This window comes from Mytilus trossulus, chromosome 8 (assembly GCF_036588685.1).
Source record: "Mytilus trossulus isolate FHL-02 chromosome 8, PNRI_Mtr1.1.1.hap1, whole genome shotgun sequence".
In the NCBI taxonomy this organism is placed as follows: domain Eukaryota; kingdom Metazoa; phylum Mollusca; class Bivalvia; order Mytilida; family Mytilidae; genus Mytilus; species Mytilus trossulus.
The window spans coordinates 59,666,019-59,693,144 of NC_086380.1; the positions used below are offsets into that span (position 1 = coordinate 59,666,019).

The window sequence follows — 27,126 nt, forward strand, 5'->3', positions numbered from 1 at the left end:
ATTTTCTTTTGTGGTACTATTTTATTTGGCGTAGGCTCATTTGATATATATATGTAGTCGCTCAGGTAGTTCATTCATTTGAAAAAAGATGACTCATCTGACCATCCGGCGTGTTCAAATATGGCAAAAACCATTTTCACTGTTGATAAGCTGTAATTTGGTGTTTCTACGTATTAAAATGAAATGAACGGTTGAATATATTATGTATTTTCAAAGCAGACGAAGAAATATACATGCATGAAGAAATGTACATGCAGACAGACCTACGATGATTTGAAGTAGACTTATGTAAAAAAAAAAAAGGATTTTTTTTATTTGTTAATAACATGATTTGATTACTTTTATTAACTTCCAATAAATTATTTAACGGCGAAATTCGCGGTAAAATATTAAAACGAGAAATCATCTTTTATTGTTGACATTTCAGCGAAGTCATCCGATAACAGTTTTTTGTATAGTTCTGGCTAATCTTTTCTGATTGGTCAACACTCTAGCGCATGAATTATATTAATACGCTGTTGCTAAGGACCTTAGAAACTAGCGATAATTTTCATTCTCACTCTACACGAGTGATATGAAAATTATCACAAAAAAACATCAAAGGAAAAATACAGATAATAGCGATAAAGTGGTATAACAGTAAAACATAAGAACGAACTATAAAAATCAATTGAAAAGGCGAAATTCATCAGATGGACAAAAAATACATTAAGCGCATTAAGCGTATTTGACACTTAGAGTAAAACCCTTGATATTATAGACGTCCCAAAAATTAACTATCATAATTAAAGCAGACGCTGCAGACGAGACATTAAAGCATTTGCGCTCTGGTATTCTATAGTCTATAGTATAAAGTTAAATCAATTCACATCTGCGTTGTAATATACAGAACTTAAGAAAGTACTGTTGCACAAAATGTTGGTTATCGAACAATCTCAAATTACTCGAAAAAGATACTGTTTTGTTGTAATTTTTTGTTTGATGGATAAACGTTTTAAACGTTGCATATCCATAGTATTGGCTAACTAGTGTCAGTCTGCCTGAATTGCACTTGACCGATTCTCAGAGCTGAATCTTTCAAACTTATTTAAAGACGTTTTAGTTTTTGTTTTTTTTTACTTTCGAGGTTAAGCGTTGAATAAATTTTTTTAGCTTTAATGTTCATCCTTATCAAAATAGTTACAGGCTTCAACCAGTTGCAAGTTTATCAAATGGTAAAACTAATACTGATTTCTGATTACTAGTGATAAGTCGGGTCACGCATTATCTTTCACGATCAAAATAATACGTTGCCTTATCTTTCACGATCAAGTTTTATGGATATTCAACAAATTCAAGGTTTTCATATACAAATTAATGCTTTTAAGAGAAGAACATACATTAGTTTTACTGTATCATTACTATCAGTTTATCAAAGATTAAATTTAAAATTTATCCCGATAAACTGAAATATGACCATCATAGGTACAAAAAGCGTGTAATTTGTAATTAATTTCATAGACACGCATTGCGCCTTTTGTGTTTTTTCAAAAAGTACTGCATATTTTCTTTATCTTCTTTCACAGTTATGTTGAGGAAGTTAAACCATTTTGACAGACATATTTTTTTGTTCGCATTTGTTCCGCGTTTTGAAAATTAAGCGATTTTTTTCAAAGATTCGGAACTAGAATGTGTATTAAATGTCTTTAACGATCCGTTTCCAGAACTTTCACGATCGTCTCTCAATACTTGACCGCCGTTAGATATTCTTTCACGATCATTTCTCTCGATAAACCGAATGATACCCGTGTAAAGACAATAACTGTTTAGTGTCTTTAAATATCAGCTGTATTGGTACTCGGCTCGAAACAGCTGTAGTAGCTCGCTAAAAGCTCGCATACACCTTGTTTCCTAGCCTCGTTCAAATACAGCTGATATTAAACAGTTAATGTCTATGTATAAACACAGTTGGAACATACACGTAGATGTGACAGCAACACTACACCAAAATCATTAAGATTGATGAAAAGAAGATGTGGTAAAATTGCCAAGAGACCAAAATGACACAGAAAATAACAGTTACTTACATGTAGCAAAGCACATATAGTCAGCTATAAACGGTTTAAAATTACAAATGTAAAACAATTCAAACAAGAAAACTAACGGCCTAATTAGTGTTTAAAAAAATGAACGAAACAAAAATGTAACACAGCAACAAACGACAGCTGCTGCATGAATACCAGGGTCCTGACTTTTGACAGGCACGCTCATACGTAATATGGCGAGTTTATACATGTTAAAACCCACTAAACCTGGACAAGAGGGCCGTGTTGTAGTAGTTAGTATACGGACTACTAACACAAAGGTTCCTGGTTCGTGCCCCACTTCAGGGAGAAGATTTCACGGACTGAATTTTCGGCTCTCTTTTGACACCATTTGCGACTATGTTCTAGAGAAAGCGATGATAGTCCGTCGGCAGGGGATGATAAATGGCTGACCAGTGTTAAGAGAGAGCCATATATAACTCACGTAAAAGACACCCTTATGGATTTAAATATATATATATAAATGAATGCGTTTCAACTAAACCGTGAAAACCCAACAGTTTTTCTTAAAATGTCATGTATCAAGGCAGGAAAATAACAGTTGTAATCTTATATATACACATGGAAAAAAGTATTGCAACACCAAATTGAAATTGAAATAAAAAACACTCTTTATTTTTTGTGATATAATTTGGTAAAATAGCATTTATTAGTTAAACATTATTTAAATATCACCTGAGTTTAATCAATAAATGTCGACTCGATCAGTTCATATCTGCACATTCAGGACTGTACCCGTAAACAACAAAACAGATGTTTTTATCCTCATTGTTTACAACACTTAAAATAACTAAGTTTTTAAAGTTATGTGATTGATACCTTGTAATGGGTCCCCGACAACTCTTAACTGCAACAAGATGGCAGATTATCAGCATGAGAGAAGCAGGGATGTCGCTGTAACAATTGCACGTATTGTTGGTCATCACCATTCCACTATAAGTCGTTTTGAGCATAACAATCAGGCAATAAACGATGTTAAAGACCTTCCGAGATAAAGAAATCCTGGTCACGGCACCAAATGTGGCAATATTGGAATTAAGAGTAATTTATTAGCTCCCTTTTAAGTTTAAGCATATTTACATTTTATATAATTACTATTGTTTACATGAAAACTTTCACCTGTGTTTATGTACACAATAACTGTACTCCTTTTCTAAACCGGTTATTAATAGTTAAAGGTAAGATTGTGTTGGTTAAATTGCAAATCTTATTTTAAGAAAGTACCATTTGTTAAGTCATTTTGTTATTAATTATATACTGAATTCACATTTAATACATTGTCCAGAATTCATACTTTCCTCGAAGGTAATTATCAGTTTTCATTACAGCCATGCTGTTTACTACTACTGTTCTGGACCACTTCGTCTATTAAATGTTTTGGCACTATTTAGGGTTTAAACGTTAGGACTTGGGACTAAAATGGTTTAAATGGTACAATTTAAAAGCCCCACTTACAGTAAGATATTTTCCCCCCTTTATTTAACTTCTGTATTGTTGTACAACTTACTGTCATAATATAAGAATATTTATTGTGTATTTTGGTATGAAATAAATATGATAATTTAGGTATTATTTCTTTAAGACTTCCCTTCCTAGAATGCTGGCTTATACTTGTCATAATCATTTCCCGGTCAAGTATTAGCTTTGTCCTCCCAGAGAATTGTCCGTTATGTCGGTTGTTGTAGACACTTGTCCCCTAGTGTGACAAGGTGTCCAGGGCAGAACTGGTCTTCATTGTTTATGTAAAGAACCTGGGTTTATTTGGTTATTTCGTGACTGCGCTAGCATTAAGTAAGAAGGTATCCAGGAAACGTTACTTTTACTTGAATGTTAGATCAGTCCGTTCACATTTTGGTGCCGTGACCATACAAATTGCCCTTAAACATTTCTGTTATTTTGTAAAATGGCATATTCAATGGATTATGCAAGCGGTATAAGCCAGCAAGATAAAGCAAAAATTGAGCATTCTGATAGATTTTCAGATAAAGATGAAGTTAAGTATAGACATGAAAAAGATTTAAATTTTAGTACTCCATTAAAATCATTTGTTACTTTATCTGAAACCTATGATGATTCAATAAGGGATAAATCTATATTGAAACATCCAGATTATAAAGTAGATAGAAAATTTACTCCAAAAAGATACCAAGAGCCACATTTTAGTAGGAGACCAAGCTATGAATTGTATGATGATAGGGATAGATTAAATAAGAACCAAGGATCAGATTATCTCCCAAACAAGAGATATGTTGATAAGGATACATTTTCAGAGGACTATCAACCCTTAAATAGGTATTCAACTGAAAAATACCCCAGTTATGATTTAAATAGGCATGAAGGGGTTAAGCACACATCTTTTCTTGATAATTTGCCAAACCCTGTTACCTTACATGAAAAACGTAAAGTAAGAAGAGAAAAAGAGCCTCAATCATTTGATGGCAAAACTATCGACTGGCAAGACTATTTGGTTCATTTTGAAAAAGTTGCAGAATGGAATGAATGGAATGATTTAGAAAGAGCTAAACAAATTGTTATGAGTCTAAGAGGTCCTGCTCAGAAAATTTTGAGTACTTTAAGTAAACAAGACCTTGGAAATTATAATAAAATAAAAGAAAGTTTAAATAATAGATTTAATCCTAGAGAAAGAGAAGCCGCATATGTTTGCGAATTTGAAGCAAGGAGACATTCTAAAGATGAAACTGTTTCTGAGTATGGTCAAGCTTTAAGAAGGTTAGGTTACTTGGCTTTTCCAAATGAAAAACAAGATTCTGAAATGATGGAAAAAGTTCTTATAAATAAATTCATTAGAGGATTAAATAACTTGGATTTACAAAAGCATGTCCAGTTCCAACGTGCAAAAACGTTGGATTCTGCAATTTCATACGCAATTGAATATGAAGCATTTATCAATCCTCAAAATAATATGAGAAAGCCAATGCTAACTAGCAATGAAGTCCCCATTCAAGCAATCAAGGATAATAAAAAGGAAAGTACAGAGTTATTAACTCTTGATCAAGTTGCTAAACTAATTGATGAAAAATTAAGTCAACTTAAACATGTTAATACAGAATCTGAAAATAGGAACGGATATTATCAAAATAGGCCTCCTAGGTTTAATAATAGGGGCAGAGGAAGGTATTATAGGAATCAAAATAGCACGACTGACAGAGTCTGCTATAAATGTAATGAGATAGGACACATTCAGTACTATTGTCCATTGAACAATCAGGGAAACGATTAAAAGCTGATTTAGAGGCCAATACTTCAGCTGTTAAAAATTTAGAAAGGCCACAAACCAAAATTGAAAGTTTGATATCAGATCCAATTAAGAGAGTCCAAATAAATTTAGTGAATCAAAATTGTCTTTTTGCCTTTTGCAAAATTGATGAAATTGATGTTAAATTTCTTGTTGATACTGGATCACCAGTTTCTTTGATTTCTTTTGATACTTTTGAGAAATTAAAACTAAGTTCTCAGTTGATTAGCCTAGATAGTATATTAACAACTGCAAATGGCAATGTTTTAAGTGTTAAAGGCAAATGTATTTTGAATATAGCAATAGGTCCTTTATTAGTTAAACAAGAAGTTATTGTAGCTGATATAAAAGGGTCATCTGGGATCTTAGGAATGAATTTCTTTGAACAAAATGAAATTGATATTCAAATTAAAAGCCAATGCTTAAGTATCAATGGTCAGAGTATTCCTCTTTTTAAAGAAAGTAGTTCCCAGTGTTCACGAATTCAGATAGCTAGGCAAGTTTCAATTCCTGCAAATAGTGAAATGATTATTGAAGCTTCTAAAAGAGATTCATTTGTAGATGGTATTGGCATTATTGAACCATTAGAATGGGTGAAAAGTAAAGGTCTTTTGGTGGCAAAAAGCCTAGTTGATACAGAAAATACAATTTACCTAGCTATCATGAATTTGAATTCAAAATCAGTTAAACTTAAACAAGGTGAACAGATTGCACACTTGATGACAATTGAACAAGTTTTTGATGAGAATAATGCTGAGTCACAAACAGATTCAAAATCTAATAACATATCAGAACAAGTTAATACTTTAAAAGATAATGAATTCCCCGAGCATTTAAAATCTATGTTAGATAAAGTATCATCAGACTTAAAAGATGAAGAGAAGCAAAAACTGTCTTCACTTATCCATGAGTATAAAGATATATTCGTTGGTCCTGATGGTTCTCTTGGGCGAACTGATAGAGTAAAACACTATATAGATACAGGTGATTCAAAACCTGTAAAGATATCCCCACGAAGAGTAGCTTTGAAACAGAGGGATGTACTTGAAGAAGAATTGAAAAAAATGATTGACAAAAATTTGATTGAACCCAGTTGTAGTCCATGGGCAGCACCAGTGTGCCTTGTGAAGAAAAGGGACGGGTCTATTCGATTCTGTGTGGACTTTAGGAAATTAAATGAGAGAACTGTAAAAGACGCATACCCTTTACCACGTATTGATGACACTCTTGATACCTTGAGCGGCGGAAAGTGGTTTTCATGCGTTGATTTAGCCAGTGGTTATTTTCAGGTAGAGGTTGCTGAAGAAGACAAATACAAAACTGCCTTTTCGACACATAAAGGCTTGTATCAGTTTCTTGTAATGCCGATGGGTTTATGCAACTCTCCCGCTACATTTAGCCGGCTCATGAACCAGGTTTTGGGTGGTTTACAATGGCATCGTTGTCTCTGCTATTTGGATGACGTCATAATTTATGGAAAAGACTTTGAAACAGCTTTTGATAATTTGAAAACCGTATTTCAGTGTTTTAGAGAAGCAAATCTTAAACTGAAACCGAGTAAATGCTCGTTTTTTCAAACAGAAGTCAAATTTTTGGGACACATTGTCTCTGCAGAAGGCATTAAATGCGATTCAGAAAAGATTCAATCCGTTCAGAATTGGCACACACCATCAAATGTCAAAGAGTTACGAAGTTTTTTAGGCTTTGCGGGTTATTACCGCCGGTTCATACCAGATTTTGCAACTATCGCTCATCCTCTGACACAGCTAACTCAAAAGAATAAATCATTTATTTGGGATGATAAATGTAAAATCGCGTTTGAGACTTTAAAAGAATGCTTAACAACTGCGCCAACATTATCATTTCCAAGTGAAGATGGCGCTTACATACTAGATACAGATGCTAGTCAAACAGGAGTTGGGGCTGTTCTTTCGCAAATCCAGAATGGTGAGGAACATGTCATTGCGTATTCCAGCCGGACTTTAAACAGAGCACAAAAACAGTATTGTACTACAAAGCGTGAACTGCTCGCGGTCATTATTTTTTTGTGCCAATTCAGACATTATTTATATGGCCAAAAATTTACTTTACGTACTGATCATGCGTCGCTCAAGTGGCTCAAAAATTTCAAAAACCCGGAAGGTATGATCGCAAGATGGATTTCTATCATAGACACCTACGACATGGAAATTCAACACCGCAAGGGTTCATTGCATACAAACGCAGATGGTTTATCTCGCACACCAAAACGGAAATGTAAACGAAGCAATTGTCCTGAATGTACCGAAATGAAAACAGATATAGAATATTTTGAAAATGTCAAAACTACGGATTGTATTGATGACTTGAATACCGTCAAGGATGGCCATGCCTCCTGCTTAAGTATTCAATCAGTTATCAATGACACGGAAACTGACGGCGACACTGATAGCGTCAGAGGTTGTCTTGCGACCCATTTAGCTATCAGACCGGTCAATGTCAATACAGAAGAACTTAGTTTTGACATAACATCAAACTGGCTCAGTTATTGGTCGAATTCGCAATTAAGAGAAATGCAAGAGAATGACCAAAATATAAGTTTTATATTGAACAATTTGTTACAATCTGATGAAAAACCCAAAAAGTCCGAAATTCAAAACAAATCAAAAGAAACAAAAATTCTTTATGGGTTATGGGAATCCTTGACAATTCAGAATAACCTGTTATGTAAATTTTTTGAAAGAGAAAATCAGGGGCTTGTTTATCAATTTGTAGCTCCGGATCAGATACGAAATTTCATTTTTCAACAGTTACATTGTACAAAATATTCAGCTCATTTTGGAAGAGACAAAACTTTAGATCTCATAAAGAAAAGATTTTATTGGCCAAATATGTCAGATTCTATAAAGTTATGGATTAATAGTTGTGATATTTGTGCTAAAGGGAAACCTGGACCAGGGAAAGGGAAATCACCTTTGAAATCCAGTGTTTCTACATATCCTTTAGACAGAATAGCAATTGACATCATAGGTCCTTTGCCCATCACTACGGGTGGAAATGAATACATTATGGTAGTGGAAGATTATTTCACTAAATGGACAGAATCTTATGCAATACCAAATCACCAAGCTCTTACAGTAGCTGACAAACTTGTTACAGAATTCATTTGCAGATTTGGTTGTCCATTCCAAATTCATACAGATCAAGGCCGAGAATTTGAATCTGGCCTATTTGCCGCCATTTGTGACAAATTAGGAATTGACAAAACTCGAACGTGTCCATACAGACCCCAGTCTGACGGAATGGTTGAACGTTTCAATCAAACTTTACAATCAATTCTACGTTTATTTGTTAATGAACATAGAAATGATTGGGACGATCACATTCCATTTATTAACATGGCATACAGAGCCACTCAACATGCAAGCACAAAATGTTCTCCAAATCTCTTGATGTTTGGACATGAATTAAGATGTCCAATTGATGTATCCAATGTAGTGCAGAGCTCGCCAAAGTTGAAAATTAGCATCGTACAGGAAGATCAATTGTTTCAATAGAAATCGGTTCATCTTCCTTGGCCCGATAGTAGCCCGGATTTGAACCAAATCGAGCATATATGGGAACACTATTGGGCGGAAAGTGTACGAAAGGACACCCCAGTTCAAAAAAATCATGAAATAAACAATTGCCCTTCATCAGAAATGGTTGCTGATACCTGAGCAACAAATAAGTCGATTTATGGCAGGAATCAGAAGACGATATGATACGCTTATCCGTTTGGATGGAGGCTGCGCACAACGTACTAATTCTTTGGCGTATAACAATCACCCATGATGTGAACAATCATCTGAAAATTAATTTTGAAATGTCTGACATTGTAAAGTTTGACTACAGTAAAAGTTGTAAAATGTATTTTTTTCGTACAAAAAACACTTCATTTTGTTATTATAATTGTGGTTATATAAATCAGTTTTATTTCAAACATGTTTTGTTCGTTTAAATGCCAATGTTATCATAAACTATGTTGCAATAATATTATACAAATATTTTATTATATTTCATCCAAAATAAGAGGCTGATTTTTCAAGTTTTAAAAAAACAAGGTGTTGCAATACTTTTTTCCATGTGTATATAAAGTGTCTGTGTGTGTTGCATTGTCGTTTTAGTTTTTTCTTGTAATTTAGTGTTTTTGGTTGTTTCGTTATTTTCGTTTCATAGTTGATGTGTTTACCTCAATTTAGTTTACAAAACTTTGAATTTTTCGAAATACTAAGGATTTTCTTACCCAAGGAGTAGATTACCTTAGCCGTATTTGGCACAACTTTTTGGAATTTTGGATCCGCAATGCTCTTCAACTTTGTATTTATTTGGCTTTTTAACAATTTTGATCTGAGCGTCACTGATGAGTCTTATGTAGACGAAACGCGCGTCTGGCGTATAAAATTATAATCCTGGTACTTTTGATAACTATTTACACCACTGGGTCGATGCCACTGCTGGTGGACGTTTCGTCCCCGAGGGTATCACCAGCCCAGTAGTCAGCATTTCGGTGTTGACATGAATATCAATTATATGGTCATTTTTATAAATTTTCTGTTTACAAAACTTTGAATTTTTCGAAATACTAAGGATTTTCTTACCCCAGGAGTAGATTACCTTAGCCGTATTTGGCACAACTTTTTGGAATTTTGGATCCTCAATGCTCTTCAACTTTGTATTTATTTGGCTTTTTAACTATTTTGATCTGAGCGTCACTGATGAGTCTTATGTAGACGAAACGCGCGTCTGGCGTATAAAATTATAATCCTGGTACTTTTGATAACTATTTACACCACTGGGTCGATGCCACTGCTGGTGGACGTTTCGTCCCCGAGGGTATCACCAGCCCAGTAGTCAGCATTTCGGTGTTGACATGAATATCAATTATATGGTCATTTTTATAAATTTTCTGTTTACAAAACTTTGAATTTTTCGAAATACTAAGGATTTTCTTACCCCAGGAGTAGATTACCTTAGCCGTATTTGGCACAACTTTTTGGAATTTTGGATCCTCAATGCTCTTCAACTTTGTATTTATTTGGCTTTTTAACTATTTTGATCTGAGCGTCACTGATGAGTCTTATGTAGACGAAACGCGCGTCTGGCGTATAAAATTATAATCCTGGTACTTTTGATAACTATTTACACCACTGGGTCGATGCCACTGCTGGTGGACGTTTCGTCCCCGAGGGTATCACCAGCCCAGTAGTCAGCATTTCGGTGTTGACATGAATATCAATTATATGGTCATTTTTATAAATTTTCTGTTTACAAAACTTTGAATTTTTCGAAATACTAAGGATTTTCTTACCCCAGGAGTAGATTACCTTAGCCGTATTTGGCACAACTTTTTGGAATTTTGGATCCTCAATGCTCTTCAACTTTGTATTTATTTGGCTTTTTAACTATTTTGATCTGAGCGTCACTGATGAGTCTTATGTAGACGAAACGCGCGTCTGGCGTATAAAATTACAATCCTGGTACTTTTGATAACTATTTACACCACTGGGTCGATGCCACTGCTGGTGGACGTTTCGTCCCCGAGGGTATCACCAGCCCAGTAGTCAGCATTTCGGTGTTGACATGAATATCAATTATATGGTCATTTTTATAAATTTTCTGTTTACAAAACTTTGAATTTTTCGAAATACTAAGGATTTTCTTACCCCAGGAGTAGATTACCTTAGCCGTATTTGGCACAACTTTTTGGAATTTTGGATCCTCAATGCTCTTCAACTTTGTATTTATTTGGCTGTTTAACTATTTTGATCTGAGCGTCACTGATGAGTCTTATGTAGACGAAACGCGCGTCTGGCGTATAAAATTATAATCCTGGTACTTTTGATAACTATTTACACCACTGGGTCGATGCCACTGCTGGTGGACGTTTCGTCCCCGAGGGTATCACCAGCCCAGTAGTCAGCATTTCGGTGTTGACATGAATATCAATTATATGGTCATTTTTATAAATTTTCTGTTTACAAAACTTTGAATTTTTCGAAATACTAAGGATTTTCTTACCCCAGGAGTAGATTACCTTAGCCGTATTTGGCACAACTTTTTGGAATTTTGGATCCTCAATGCTCTTAAACTTTGTATTTATTTGGCTTTTTAACTATTTTGATCTGAGCGTCACTGATGAGTCTTATGTAGACGAAACGCGCGTCTGGCGTATAAAATTATAATCCTGGTACTTTTGATAACTATTTACACCACTGGGTCGATGCCACTGCTGGTGGACGTTTCGTCCCCGAGGGTATCACCAGCCCAGTAGTCAGCATTTCGGTGTTGACATGAATATCAATTATATGGTCATTTTTATAAATTTTCTGTTTACAAAACTTTGAATTTTTCGAAATACTAAGGATTTTCTTACCCCAGGAGTAGATTACCTTAGCCGTATTTGGCACAACTTTTTGGAATTTTGGATCCTCAATGCTCTTCAACTTTGTATTTATTTGGCTTTTTAACTATTTTGATCTGAGCGTCACTGATGAGTCTTATGTAGACGAAACGCGCGTCTGGCGTATAAAATTACAATCCTGGTACTTTTGATAACTATTTACACCACTGGGTCGATGCCACTGCTGGTGGACGTTTCGTCCCCGAGGGTATCACCAGCCCAGTAGTCAGCATTTCGGTGTTGACATGAATATCAATTATATGGTCATTTTTATAAATTTTCTGTTTACAAAACTTTGAATTTTTCGAAATACTAAGGATTTTCTTACCCCAGGAGTAGATTACCTTAGCCGTATTTGGCACAACTTTTTGGAATTTTGGATCCTCAATGCTCTTCAACTTTGTATTTATTTGGCTGTTTAACTATTTTGATCTGAGCGTCACTGATGAGTCTTATGTAGACGAAACGCGCGTCTGGCGTATAAAATTATAATCCTGGTACTTTTGATAACTATTTACACCACTGGGTCGATGCCACTGCTGGTGGACGTTTCGTCCCCGAGGGTATCACCAGCCCAGTAGTCAGCATTTCGGTGTTGACATGAATATCAATTATATGGTCATTTTTATAAATTTTCTGTTTACAAAACTTTGAATTTTTCGAAATACTAAGGATTTTCTTACCCCAGGAGTAGATTACCTTAGCCGTATTTGGCACAACTTTTTGGAATTTTGGATCCTCAATGCTCTTCAACTTTGTATTTATTTGGCTTTTTAACTATTTTGATCTGAGCGTCACTGATGAGTCTTATGTAGACGAAACGCGCGTCTGGCGTATAAAATTATAATCCTGGTACTTTTGATAACTATTTACACCACTGGGTCGATGCCACTGCTGGTGGACGTTTCGTCCCCGAGGGTATCACCAGCCCAGTAGTCAGCATTTCGGTGTTGACATGAATATCAATTATATGGTCATTTTTATAAATTTTCTGTTTACAAAACTTTGAATTTTTCGAAATACTAAGGATTTTCTTACCCCAGGAGTAGATTACCTTAGCCGTATTTGGCACAACTTTTTGGAATTTTGGATCCTCAATGCTCTTCAACTTTGTATTTATTTGGCTTTTTAACTATTTTGATCTGAGCGTCACTGATGAGTCTTATGTAGACGAAACGCGCGTCTGGCGTATAAAATTATAATCCTGGTACTTTTGATAACTATTTACACCACTGGGTCGATGCCACTGCTGGTGGACGTTTCGTCCCCGAGGGTATCACCAGCCCAGTAGTCAGCATTTCGGTGTTGACATGAATATCAATTATATGGTCATTTTTATAAATTTTCTGTTTACAAAACTTTGAATTTTTCGAAATACTAAGGATTTTCTTACCCCAGGAGTAGATTACCTTAGCCGTATTTGGCACAACTTTTTGGAATTTTGGATCCTCAATGCTCTTCAACTTTGTATTTATTTGGCTTTTTAACTATTTTGATCTGAGCGTCACTGATGAGTCTTATGTAGACGAAACGCGCGTCTGGCGTATAAAATTACAATCCTGGTACTTTTGATAACTATTTACACCACTGGGTCGATGCCACTGCTGGTGGACGTTTCGTCCCCGAGGGTATCACCAGCCCAGTAGTCAGCATTTCGGTGTTGACATGAATATCAATTATATGGTCATTTTTATAAATTTTCTGTTTACAAAACTTTGAATTTTTCGAAATACTAAGGATTTTCTTACCCCAGGAGTAGATTACCTTAGCCGTATTTGGCACAACTTTTTGGAATTTTGGATCCTCAATGCTCTTCAACTTTGTATTTATTTGGCTGTTTAACTATTTTGATCTGAGCGTCACTGATGAGTCTTATGTAGACGAAACGCGCGTCTGGCGAATAAAATTATAATCCTGGTACTTTTGATAACTATTTACACCACTGGGTCGATGCCACTGCTGGTGGACGTTTCGTCCCCGAGGGTATCACCAGCCCAGTAGTCAGCATTTCGGTGTTGACATGAATATCAATTATATGGTCATTTTTATAAATTTTCTGTTTACAAAACTTTGAATTTTTCGAAATACTAAGGATTTTCTTACCCCAGGAGTAGATTACCTTAGCCGTATTTGGCACAACTTTTTGGAATTTTGGATCCTCAATGCTCTTCAACTTTGTATTTATTTTGCTGTTTAACTATTTTTATCTGAGCGTCACTGATGAGTCTTATGTAGACGAAACGCGCGTCTGGCGTATAAAATTATAATCCTGGTACTTTTGATAACTATTTAGTGTATAGCCCTGATTTGTTTTCTTTTAATCGATTTAGGACTTTTGAGCATCGATATACTACTGTTGCCTTTATTTGTGGAACAGTTTGTCGATGCTCTGATCTATAATGCAATTGAGGTTTTAAGTAATTAGGTATTTCTAAAACTTTTTACTTTGAAAAAAAAGAAAACAACACATACTGAATTGCATATGTCCGACGCACTCTTCACGGTTTACCTTCATCAGGCATACGCATAGACAAAGATTTGCAGCCATGGGCGTATAGGAACAAAAACAAAATGAAGAGCTATATGACCATAAGAAGTTTTGATGTGTTTCGAAAATCTCAACTGCATTTTACGTCTCCTTGTGTGTTTTTATGCCCCAACTACGATAGTAGAGGGGCATTATGTTTTCTGGTCTGTACGTTTGTTCGTCCGTCCGTCTGTGCGTCCGTTCGCCAGGATTCAGGTTAAAGTTTTTGGTCAAGGTAGTTTTTGATGAAGTTGAAGTCCAATCAACTTTAAACTTAGTACACATGTTTCCCATGATATGATCTTTCTAATTCGAATGCCAAATTAAAGTTTTGACGCCAATTGGACGGTCCACTGAACATAGAAAATGATAGCGCGAAGTTCAGGTTAAAGTTTTTGGTTAAGGTAGTTTTTGATGAAGTTGTAGTCCATTTTACTTGAATATAAGTATACATGTTCCCTATGATATTATCTTTCTAATTTAAATGCAAAATTAGAATTTTGACTCCAATTTCAAGGTCCACTGAACATGGAAAATTATAGTGAGAGTGGGGCATCCGTGTACTACATGTACGGACACATTCTTGTTTTTTGCATTTTTAAACCTTTTTTAATATTTCATATGAAATTTCCTTAATGTTACTAGAAATTGAAGCGTAGGTTACTAAACTTTGAATTTTTCGAAATACTAAGGATTTTCTTACCCCAGGAGTAGATTACCTTAGCCGTATTTGGCACAACTTTTTGGAATTTTGGATCCTCAATGCTCTTCAACTTTGTATTTATTTGGCTTTTTAACTATTTTGATCTGAGCGTCACTGATGAGTCTTGTGTAGACGAAACGCGCGTCTGGCGTATAAAATTATAATCCTGGTACTTTTGATAACTATTTACTACTCATCCGAACTAGATAATACTACTTATATTTTTGCAAGGTAAATAACGTTTGAAATTATAAATCATGTGGATAGAAAGATAGAGATTACAATTTGATTAAAAATAGAATAAGACCTTTTGACATTTGGTGTATCGACAGTCTTCACATCAGGAAAGCTCGAGAAAAATAGAGGCCAATGATTTATGAAGATTACAATAACATAAAAAGGCTATATAAAATTCCACCTAACGTTCAGGTGAGTTTACAGAGATATCTCCCTGTACATGATGGTATGTACAACCTTCAGTTTTTTTCATTAATGAGACACTGTCTTGAAACACACAAATAAAAATCGCGGCATGGAATAAAGATGATTCGAGCGATAAGCCCTTCTCCTATCTGGGTCTGCGTTGTACAAGTCAACATAAAAATGAACTTTTCCAAGTAATAAAATTGAACCAACCTCTTCAAACATTTTACTAGTGTCATCATAAGTGGGTTAAATATCTAACGACACTCTCTGTTCGTCGAATGTGCCAAACCTGAATTGGTAGTTGCAAGAACAACAGGATGGGTGTCTAATGTAGAGCAAGATCTGCTTAAACTTCTGCAGATTGTCATATCCTGAGCATCTGACCTACTTTCAGGTATATAATAGGATTTATTAGTAAACTAGTTTTACGTCTCACAGTTGAAAAATATCCTTCTCTTTGTAAGGCAAACACACGTCTGATATCAGTGGGGCTATCATCTCACAGTTAGTAGATATCATTCTCTTTGTGATGCAGACACAAGTCGGTAGTTCTTGCCCACCAGTGCATAGGTGAAAAGAGGAGGAAATAAACCGTACGATTAAAAAAAAAAGAGGTATGAATATCAAAATGTAAGGACAATGTCAATGACACACAATGATAAAACAAATATCAGCAGGAAACAGTGATCTAGATCTCGGTTGACACAATTAAAACAATGAACAGAGCAAAGGAATTATTGCAGCATGATTATTTTATATTAAAATATAATTTGATTTTTTTCAGTTTCCTGTATCTAAAGCCAGATCCAATGGGTTTCCTGTCTATAAAACCAGATTTATTGGGTTTCCGGTCTCTATAAATACCAGATCCATTGGTTTTCCTGTATCTAAAACTAGATCCATTGGTTTTCCCATATCTAAAACCAGAACCAATGGCAGACGACGAAATATGAGGAGGACTTCACAAAGACGACGTTTAAGCCTGAAAGGCCGCTTATTTGGATATTAGCTGTAACAGTTCTATTTTTTAGGGTTCCAGGTTCTTACATGTATATACAACGCATTCATATTATAATTATAGTTATTGTATGATGTATAAATTATATAAGGGAGACATAAAGGATGCTACAATGTTTTGAAAAAGTAATGTGAAATAAATCTAGAAAAAATAAATTTTGTAATTAAGTTTTTTTTTCTCTATAAAATTAAATGTTATCGTGGTTAAATGTGGAAAATGTAATGTGACTCTTGTGGTTGCAGGCAACAACTGTGAAACTATAACTTTAATTTCAAATCCAGTTAAATATGATCGTAACAAATATAAAAAGAAGATGTGGTGTGATTGCCAATGAGACAAGTCTCCAAAGGAGACCAAAAGATACAGAAATTAACAACTGTTCACATTATTAAATAGGCATTTAATGGCTTAAAAAAGGAGAAAAAACAAACAAGTTGTGGGAGCAACTCTTTAACTTAAAAGGGGGAGGGATTATGTGTGGTGTTTTTTTAGTCTGAGTCGGAATGTTTTTCTTTGTTTTTCGACGCTTTAAATCTTTTTTTTTCTCAAAATTTTATATGAAAAACATTATAAGGTACAGGGAAGATCTGGAATTTTTTGCTTGAAATCTCCATGACCACAATATTTTTTCTCTCGTTAAATTGAGAATCAGCTTTTTTTTTAGGAAAAAACATGATTCCCTTGAAGTTAAATGCTCGTTCCCTTACACTAAAAGCAACAAAGAAACCCTACGGTGTTTTGGAAAATTTAGATCTAGATTTGTAGTTTCGGAATGTGTTTTTTTGAGTAGAGGTTCTCCTAAATCTAGGATAGACACACAATAGTCGCCCAACGTCCAGTGGCTAATATGTCATGTGAAATTTCAGGACCAAAACGCAATAATACGCTAAAATAATGGTTCTATATAGGAGAGCCAAACTTTGATGTATGGACATATCACAAGGTGACAATGATTAATACACAGAGAGAGGCGGTTATTCATAAGTTATGAAACGAGCACCAGCATATGGATTAGTTTGAAGGTCATCTATTTTCCTCATTTCATTATTTGGGCGTTGCAATTTTAAAATAACGAAGTTCCATGACGATTATTAAGTTATGTCAAAATAGAGGATCCCTTAACTGAGTCTTGGGTATACCGTATAGCGGGTTATTTTCGCGGGGTGTAAATTTTCGCTTATTTTCGCGGATAGAACAAAATCGCCAAAATAAATTCCGCCAATTTAAAAGTGTACATGCAAAGGTATTGATGAAAGTTTCGAAACCGCATAAATAATAATAACCGCAAAAATATTTCGTATACCTTATTCAATGAAAATCGCGAAATTTTACACCCGCGAAAATAACCCGCTATACGGTAATTTGATAAGCGTAAGTACCTTTTGTCAAACTGAAGGAAAGCTCTAATAAGACGTTCCATGACGAACCATCCATATATATTTGTTTTAATTTAAAGTCTCACGTCAGAATTATTGTGAACTCGAAATGATACATCAGTTTGAGCATATAATATTATTGTATCTTTTTGTTAAATATGTTGTGCCAGGTCTTTCGGGTGTTAATATGTTGAGGCATACCAGTGCACATTGCATGTCCCGATCACAATTACCAGGATACTGTATTTTTCCAAGTACCAAAATATAAGAGAAATTAATAAATAAAAAATAGAAGACCAAAATGACACAGAAATTAACACTAAAAGATCACCGCACGGCCTTCGACAATGAGCAAAGCCCAAACCGCATAGTCAGCTATAACAGGACCCAAAATCACAAATGTAAGGCAACTCAAATAAATTATAAACAGCCAAATTTATGTTCAAAAAATAAACGGAAAACAAACGACAACCGTTGATTTACAGGCTCCTGACTAGGGACATGTACATACATATAAAAAAAAAAGGTTGCGGGTTTTACGGTGGTATATAGTCGTTCGGTTCAGGCATTAGCCATAACCTATTTCATTAAAATCAACAATCAACGCTGATGCAGATTCATACTTAGAAAATGTAAGCTTTCTAGAACCTTGGTAATCAAGTCATAGTTACAGTCAATTAAATAAATATGATACAACTCTTTCTAAAAGAAGATGTGGCATGAGTGTCAATGAGACAGATATACAAGTACATCCAAATAACAATTTGTAACGGTAAACCATTTAAGGTCAAGTTACGGCCCTCAACACGGACAAAAATGGCTATTGTAAAAACCTTCAAACAGGAGAACAAATGGTCTAATGTATATAAAAAACGAGAAACGAGATGTCCAGGCCCGTATGCACAAAGCTACCTAAGTTTTAAAAAAATCTTAGTTGGTTTAAGTCATGCCCACATAACTTGCGCATGTGCATGGTACAATGTATGCATACAATTCTTTGTACAACACAGTCAATTTAACATAGGTACTATGTCTGTACCAAAAATCTGTAGTGCTGGAAATCTACTTCTAATATTCAGTACTATTTTGTTACTCTAAAATTATTGTAATATTTAGGTACCTGAATTTTACAGTACTTGATTTGTACATGAAAATTTAAGTTCTACATATTTTTGGTTATAAAGTTACATTTTCAGCATTTTGATAGTATGCCTATTTCAAATCTCTTTAAATTATGATTTTCAAACATGGAATATTGTACAGGTACGTAAATAGTACAATAATTTTAAAGTAAAGAAATAGTACTTAATATCAAAAGTAAATTTTCAGTACTACATATTTAAGTACAAAAATAGTACCTATGCAAAATTGGCTGTGTATAAGAAAACGCCTGAGATTACACTTAAGTTTTATAAGGTACAGCTACCTGAAAATTTGAAAAACAGTTAAAAAATAATTGAAAATATGCATTTTTTGTCGATCATTAACCAATATCCTACAATTTAATTGATGAACAATAATATCAGTAATCAGTCTATGGAAGAAGCGTATCGATACATACTTTTCTTATATCACATAGCGATATTGTCTAATATCAATTGTAAATATGCAGACATTCCATGCGGAAAATGTTGTTTTCGGCAACGAAAAATTAAGAAAATACTAACTTTAAAACTTATTGTTTAAATATAAAAAAAAACAATTGAGTCTAAATATACATTCAGAAGGTAGCTAGAAGCAAACGTTTATGTCCGTGTAAAATTTGAAGTGCTGTGTTTTTCTTCTATACATAAATATACAAATGCTATTATTTCTGATATCAATGCGATATTTTAAAATATCATAGCGGTGTCATTATAATATCAATATTAGAACTTATTGGAATTAATATTTGACTGCTGAACCCATATTTTGACAAATTTACCTATAATGTCTGTTTTGTTCACGCATCGTTGTAAATATGACAGAATTTGATGAGACTGTCATACACGTGAGAGGTCAAGCGCAATAAAACCAGGTTCAATCCACCATTTTTAAAATTTGAAAATGCCAGTACCGAGTCAGAAATATGACAGTTGTTATCCATTCGTTTGGTGTGTTTTATCATTCGATATTACCATTTGATAAGCATGATAAGGGACTTTCTGTTTTGAATTTTCCTCAGAGTTCAGTATTTTTTTAATTTTACTTCTGAGTAGAATTGTATGTAAATAAGCAGTTTTAAGACCATTGCTTCAATTCAAATTGTTTTTGGTAAAATCTTACAAATTTCTCAATTGGTTTTGGAAGCAAAACTAATCAAATAAGGATTAATTAAACAATGCCGTAATCAAATAGCTAAGTATCAAGATGGTTGTTCACATATATAACATTTAGCAAATTTCATAATGAACGCACCGAAATAATATATATCTGATATGATCACAACGCACGCATGGAAGACTTTCCTTATTGATAACAATGAAACTAACTTGTGACAAAGATTAACAGGTCAGGACCACTACCTTATATGGAAATGCATAAATTAGCATACTTATGTTCTCGCACATGTAATTGTTTATTTACATGTGACGCATTTTTTTTTACCTAGGTTTTTGACCAATCCATTTAATGAGTCACAATGCATGATGGGCTACTACGTGTTTACAATCAACCATGAACACGTGTTATTTACTGAAATACAACACATTTTTTCGTGCAATGCGGGATTCACAATTTCGCTTAGTTTTTCATTTTATGTATCCTCATTTATAGTTCGTGATATAACTCATTACTTCCATGCTCAGATTAACGAAGAATTGTTTCTATGCGAAGAAAAAAGGGGTTGAATTACCCGATATATAGCCATTAACATGTTTGATGATGGCACATAGATTTCATGTATTTGTCCAAGAAACAGCAAGGAAACAACAGCGAAAAACACAATTTAATACCCATGAGACAAACTCACTAGTGCAAAGTAAGCCGTCGATAACAGCCGGTGCTGATATTCACGAGTACTGCAATGTGCGTATAGATAATTAAAGACAAATGTGGGATCCTTGAATTTTGTGTTCCTTAAAAAGGCAAAGAAATATTTACATACATTGCAGTCACGGTTAACAAAATCTATAAGTATTTTTTTTGGGTCACATTTCAGTATATGGGACTTCCAAACTGTTCCCTTTGGTTTTGAAGGTAGTGAAGTCAGCAACTGTAGTTTCAGTATGTTTGTTTTTAACGGGCTCGAACATTTGCCAAACTGAATAAACTCATTACAGCTGATTTCTTATACCTGCAAACTAAAACTTTGGTTGGGTTGCTTGCTTTGTTTGTATAGTTGTTTATACAAGCTTTGAAAATAAGATTGACATCTTTAAAAAAAATATATATATAGGCATAGTTTAACTTGTATATCTTATAATTTGTACAATATACAAACAAAGCAAGCAAGCTAACCAAAGTTTTGCTCTACATGCATTAGGAAATAAGCTGTAATGATTTTATCCATATGTATGTGCGGATCCAGAGGGGCTGGGATTCCGGGGGGACCCTTTTTTTACGATCAGTGCATTTGGATGGGGACATGTAGTCCAGGGTTAGGACCCCCTTTTTAAAATGGCTGAATCCGCCCCGGCCGCTTTCATAACACTTATTTTTAGCATACTGAATATTATGATGTTCTTTATACTATTAGTTCAGATCCTGATAAATAAACAATACACATTTAGTACAGAGAGAAGAGTTTCAATGAAAGTTTTCGTGTTTTTCTAGGCAGAAATGATTTTGGAATGACATTATACAGGTTTAAAAAAGCTCAAATGATTTTCTTACTGGACAGTGGTCACTTCATTGGATATTTCACTGTGTCATGTCGTGAAATTAATGCAGGTTCAATTCATAATAATGCACAAAACCGGTTCAACTACTTTTGGAAGGCGAAAAAGAAAGTCGAGTCGTGAAGCCAATAAACAATATTTTTTTAATCTGAGCATGCAAATTGAAGATTTCGTTATATATTTTACATTAAATATAGTTACAGAATAAAAACTTTGGTAATGAGAGTCCCAGACAATATATTAGTTGACTGTTTTCCTACTAATTCCACGTGTTTTAAGTAGTAGTTTACTCGTAGTAGCCCACAATGCATTGTAGTTCATTGAGCCCATTGGTCAGTTTTTCAAGGCCATATTGGCCTTGTGTTTTGGAAATTACTATGCAAATATATTCTGACGTCAGAAAATCTAGAGTTCTCGACCTGAAAAAGGGCTCGCCAAAGAATTCACACACGTATGTACCCCGTGTCTCCGTTGCCCTGCACATCTACTGCATTAACATGAACGTCCCCCCATTTTTTTGCAGTATCATTATAGTCTCTTAAAAATATAATGGAAATTATTAATATATGTTTCTTTTTAAATGTTATTGAATATTCGTTCCATATGGAATTGCCTGCAAAAGGATCAATGCAGTTTTCAAATAAAATCCAATGTATACACAGGTAATCTCTTTGGTGTTGTGAAACAGTCCCCACGTTTAAAGTGTAATTTGTCAACCTCAGCGTCGTGAATATACCTTTTCGTAACATGTCTATTTATTTGTGTACTAAACATTTTTTTAGTACTCATTGAAGAAATGAATTTATAAAAAGCGATACGGACTGTTATTTTGTTCGCGTATTTATACGATCGGTTACTAGTCAAAAACGAAAGTCAAATCTCTGTAGCAACAATACATCGGAATGCCCTAACGGTCATCACGATGTAAAAGAGCGTCCACGCGGCGAGCTGATTATGTTCATAGAGATATCGATTTACCAGTGGGAAACGTCTTGATATCCAAAAAAGAACTGTTTTCCTTCTCATTTTTTTTCTATGTTAATAATTAATACATTTTCTGTTTGACAAGATCTTTGATTTTCGTTGTATCTGAAGTTGTCCAATTTATAGTCTGAGGCTACTAAGTTGGTATCTCAAAGTTCGGGACATCAGCATTTGTACATTTTAATTTGTTTGGATTATTTATTTTACCATTTGAATATTCATTGTAATTTGAATCTGTATTGGATTGGATTGTTTGAATGAATGTTTCTTTAAGTAATGATATTTTATGTCTATTTCGATATTACCAAGATAGTTAAGCAGCTTACCACGCAAATCATGCAAATGGTGATACAAACATGAAACTTTGTAAGAACATGCCTTTAGGTGTATGTAATCATATGAGGGGGGTAACCGCGAAAAATAATCATCCAATCATGGCGGCCATCTTGGATTTTCGAAATGACGTCTTCACAGGAAAAAGACCACAATAATCAGAATTTCCTCCATCTTTATCTCAAATTGTAAAAATCAATATTGGTGTCAAATTACAGCTAATGGAAATCCTAGAAGCTAAGGGAGATTTACCAAGAGAAGAACCTCAGACAGACATGGTAGTTGTTCATGGTGCGGCTATGGTCAATTCAAGACCACCGCGTTGAACATACACTTTTGATGAATACGCAAAAGATGTGATTTTGCCGAAAATTATCCACCTTACTTCAAAACATGCCAGAGTAGATATTATCTATGATATTTACATAGAAAACAGTCTAAAAAAACTCATGAGGGATGCTGGATCCAGGAGGAAAGTTGTCGGCACCAGTAAGACTCTGAAAGTGTGGTCAAGCTTCCTTCGAGTGGACAAACACAAAACGGATTTGTTTTATTCCCTTGCCGACAACATTTGCTCGATTAAATCTGACAAATTCTAATGATGAACATAATGATCTCAGTCCGTGTAATCACGAAGAAGCAGACACAAAGATAGTTGATCATATTAAAAGTGCAGCTGAAAAAAGGTGAGAGTCTCCACTGATAATCAGCTCAGACACTGATGCAGTGGTTTTTGCGGTGTCTCTTTTCAAAACACTTCAAGTAGAAAATCTTTAGGTTACCTTGGAAATGTAAAAGACCTGAGATGGCTTCCGATTCACGAAATTAATCATGCTATTGGCCATGTATGGGGACAGACAGTCATACATGATCAACATCTACCTATTCCTGGTGATTGGGGATGGGTTAAGGAGAACGCAGATGACACGTAGATTCCTCATTGAACAATAAGCAGCAATTTCTACATCTTTCCATGAGTTTTGCTTGCCAAAAAACTTGTTCTGGTAGATGTAAGTGTTACAAAGCTGACTTGACCTGTACAGCATTGTGTTCTTGTAGCTGTTAAAACGGAATAATCGTAAATATCGTAGATTTTTACACTGATCAATCCTCCAGCATGTCTAACATAATTACCGATATATCAAACGGACATTTTTATCGTATATCTATTCCACTATTATTTTACTCGAGTGTACGAACTTTTCGACCTAAACCGGAAGTGGTGTTTATTTTACAATTATTGTCTGTTTGACATATTTTTATTTCATTTTATTGTATTTTAAATAGTTTTCATGTCATATATAGCGTTAAAAATGGTGAGGACAGTTTTTCAGTCTCCACGTTGGAGCAAAATTATGTTTATTTTTAATTTAAGATGGCCGCCGTGAAAAAAATCGAAAACATGTTGGCTACCCCTCTAGTATGATTAAGTACTTCCTAATGAACGTCTATGCAAAATCCCTTGCTTGTATCACAATTTGCATGATTTTGTGAAATTTCGGTACTAAGCCGCCCCACTAAGATGGGTAGGCTATAGCAGTGTGACCAGTATATTAGAATCTAATAGGTCGGTAGACGTATTTTCAACCGTTTTTCAATTCCGCCATTGCATCATCACTTCATAAAAAAAATTAAAAAAGGAAGATGTGGTAAGATTGCCAATGAAACAACTGTCCACAAGAGACCAAAATAACGCAGACATTAACAACTATAGGTCACCGAATGACCATCAACAACTACGCATAGTCAGCTATAAAACTCTATAAAAGGCCCCGATAAGACAATGTAAAACAATTCAAACGAGAAAACTAACGGCCTTATTTATATAAATAAAAAATGAACGAAAAACAAATATGTAACACATAAACAAACGACAACCACTGAATCAACTGTGAATTACAGGCTCCTGACTTGGGACAGGCACATACATAAATAATGTGGCGGGGTTAAACATGTTAGTTAGTCGGTTAAACCATGTGATTGAAAACAATAGACTGAACAGGTTGTTAACACTTTCAACTATCAAAAAAGGTCAAGCAACATTTTCGAAATGATAAGTTCATGTAAGCGTTAATTTTGTTACAGTTACGAAATTTTAGTGATGTTGATCCAAAAACATTAAACCGGTCATGATCTAAGTTTGTGAATTAGGTTTGCAGTTTTTTTAACATGCATTTTGACGTGTCATCGTATTCATCCTATATTAGAAAACTAAAGGAGTTATATTAGAAAAGTATCGCATTCATATTTTTTTATATTAAAAAATCATCTCTATGATATAAGACAAATATCGCATTGATATTTTTAAATATAGCAGTATCGTTGACTTATAGGTGATTTTGGCGTAGCAAACAATTGAATTCATCTCAATTGCATTCCACTAAATTTGCTACATAATATTTATAGAATGTGTACATCTACAAAATGATAAATCGTGCATTTATATTTCATTTATTCAATAATTAAATTTTTCTCGTTTATATACACCTTACTTGTTATTACATAAAATAACTCATGAAAATTATACACCAGACGTATGTCGTGTTAAATGTTACCCTGTTTTAAGAAAAAGATTCATTTCTTTATACCGAGAAATCTGCCTTTCGTTGTACAAATGCTAACATTCGTCTGAAATTTCCCACAATGCAACTCGTTAATATAAGTCAATATCGATCGTTGATATAAGAAAAGCTTTTATCGAATCGCTTCTTATATAGACTGGTACACGGCCGACACTCGGCTAACCGAGAGATAGGTCGGTTAATCTATATTGAGTATGCGGCTATATCGGCGGTGGGTCTGTTAATCGGGTTGGCTAAAGTCTGTTAAGAGTAAAACTCACAATTTGATGTTAAACTCTGTTAAATATACAGATTTTTTGGCATATTATGAGAATCACATCAAAAAAAGAAAAGTGTCTGACAAAATGATATCTATCATAGAACATTTTTCACCAGTAAAAAAAATGCATAGCCTGCTCAATTCTAAGTAAAACGAAAAGGCGTCGCGCAAGTATGTGGTTTTTATACTTGTACGCATAGCAATATTTTAGATAAAAGGCCAAAAAACATTTTTAGATATGATTTAAAGGACACAAAGTAGTACTTTGGTTCTAAAAAATCAATTGTCGTTGATAAATATTTCATAATTGTTATATAAATTGAGTTATACCACATTTTAGTGAATATTAGTGGAATACAGTCTGTTAATGGGTTGGACAATTTAAATCGTGTCAGTTAAGAGTTATTTAGCCACGTCAATAGTCTTACTACCTTGAATCTGGAAAACAGTATATCAATATATATGTTCCTGCTTGAATTTATATTTTCACATTAAAAAAAATGAGATGTACTTGTGACGAAAAAATTACAATACGTTGCAACAGTATCCTTATAGAAAGAGCACTTTAAAAAAAATCCATTTTATTAAAAGGGCGTGTCACTTCAAATTAGCGTTATATGGACTGATTGGCCGCTCGAATTCGCATGAATATATTATTTACGCCAAGTTATCAATCAGCCTTATTGTTTTTGGTCTGTTCAAAATCTGTAACATCTATGAATCTGTCATATGTTGCAATGCAGCTGGTTAAATTCCATGCGTTTTCTTTGGAATACTAAGGCTTTTCTACCTCATGAATGGATTACCTTACCGGCGTCACACACTGGCGGACAGACCGGCGTGCACCAAACGTACAGAGAAAACGTTATACGTTAGTGGCACGCCATAAGAACGCTTAGCAATCGTTCAAAGCGCTTTGCATAAGTTTCAAGGCTCATGGCCTTCCATCCAGGAAAATGCACTACTGTAACCATCACACACAAAAAATAACCATTTGGACACGATTACATCCTTCTTAACCATACTTTAGAACTAGTAACATCTGCAAAATATCTCGGCGTAACCCTACAGTCTAACTTAAAATAGAACAATCACTACAACAACATCATATTAAATGCAAATAAATCTCTTGGCTTTCTGAGGCGAAACTTAAAAATTTCTAACCAGTATCTAATCCCGTGCTTACCAATCAATAGTGAGACCAAAACTTGAATATGCCTGTAGTCTATAGGATCCACACACTGCAGATTATAAAAATAAGCTAGAAATGGTACAGAGGAGTGCGGCCCGATATGTATGTTAAACGAACTACTATGGCCCTCACTCACTGAGCGCCGCC

The 27,126-nt window shown here is 34.5% G+C and overlaps 1 protein-coding gene across 1 annotated transcript in view; it reads left to right on the top strand.

The window, feature by feature from the left end:
• LOC134727824 (carbonic anhydrase 1-like) overlaps nt 1-16,551 on the top strand; it is a 40,654-nt gene extending 24,103 nt beyond the window's left edge. Inside the window, exon 9 of the mRNA XM_063592215.1 lies at nt 16,202-16,551. Within this exon, the coding sequence (XP_063448285.1) occupies nt 16,202-16,426 (225 nt within the window). The 3' untranslated portion in view covers nt 16,427-16,551. The remainder of the gene's footprint in view (nt 1-16,201) is intronic.
• The last annotated feature ends 10,575 nt before the right edge of the window (nt 16,552-27,126 follow it).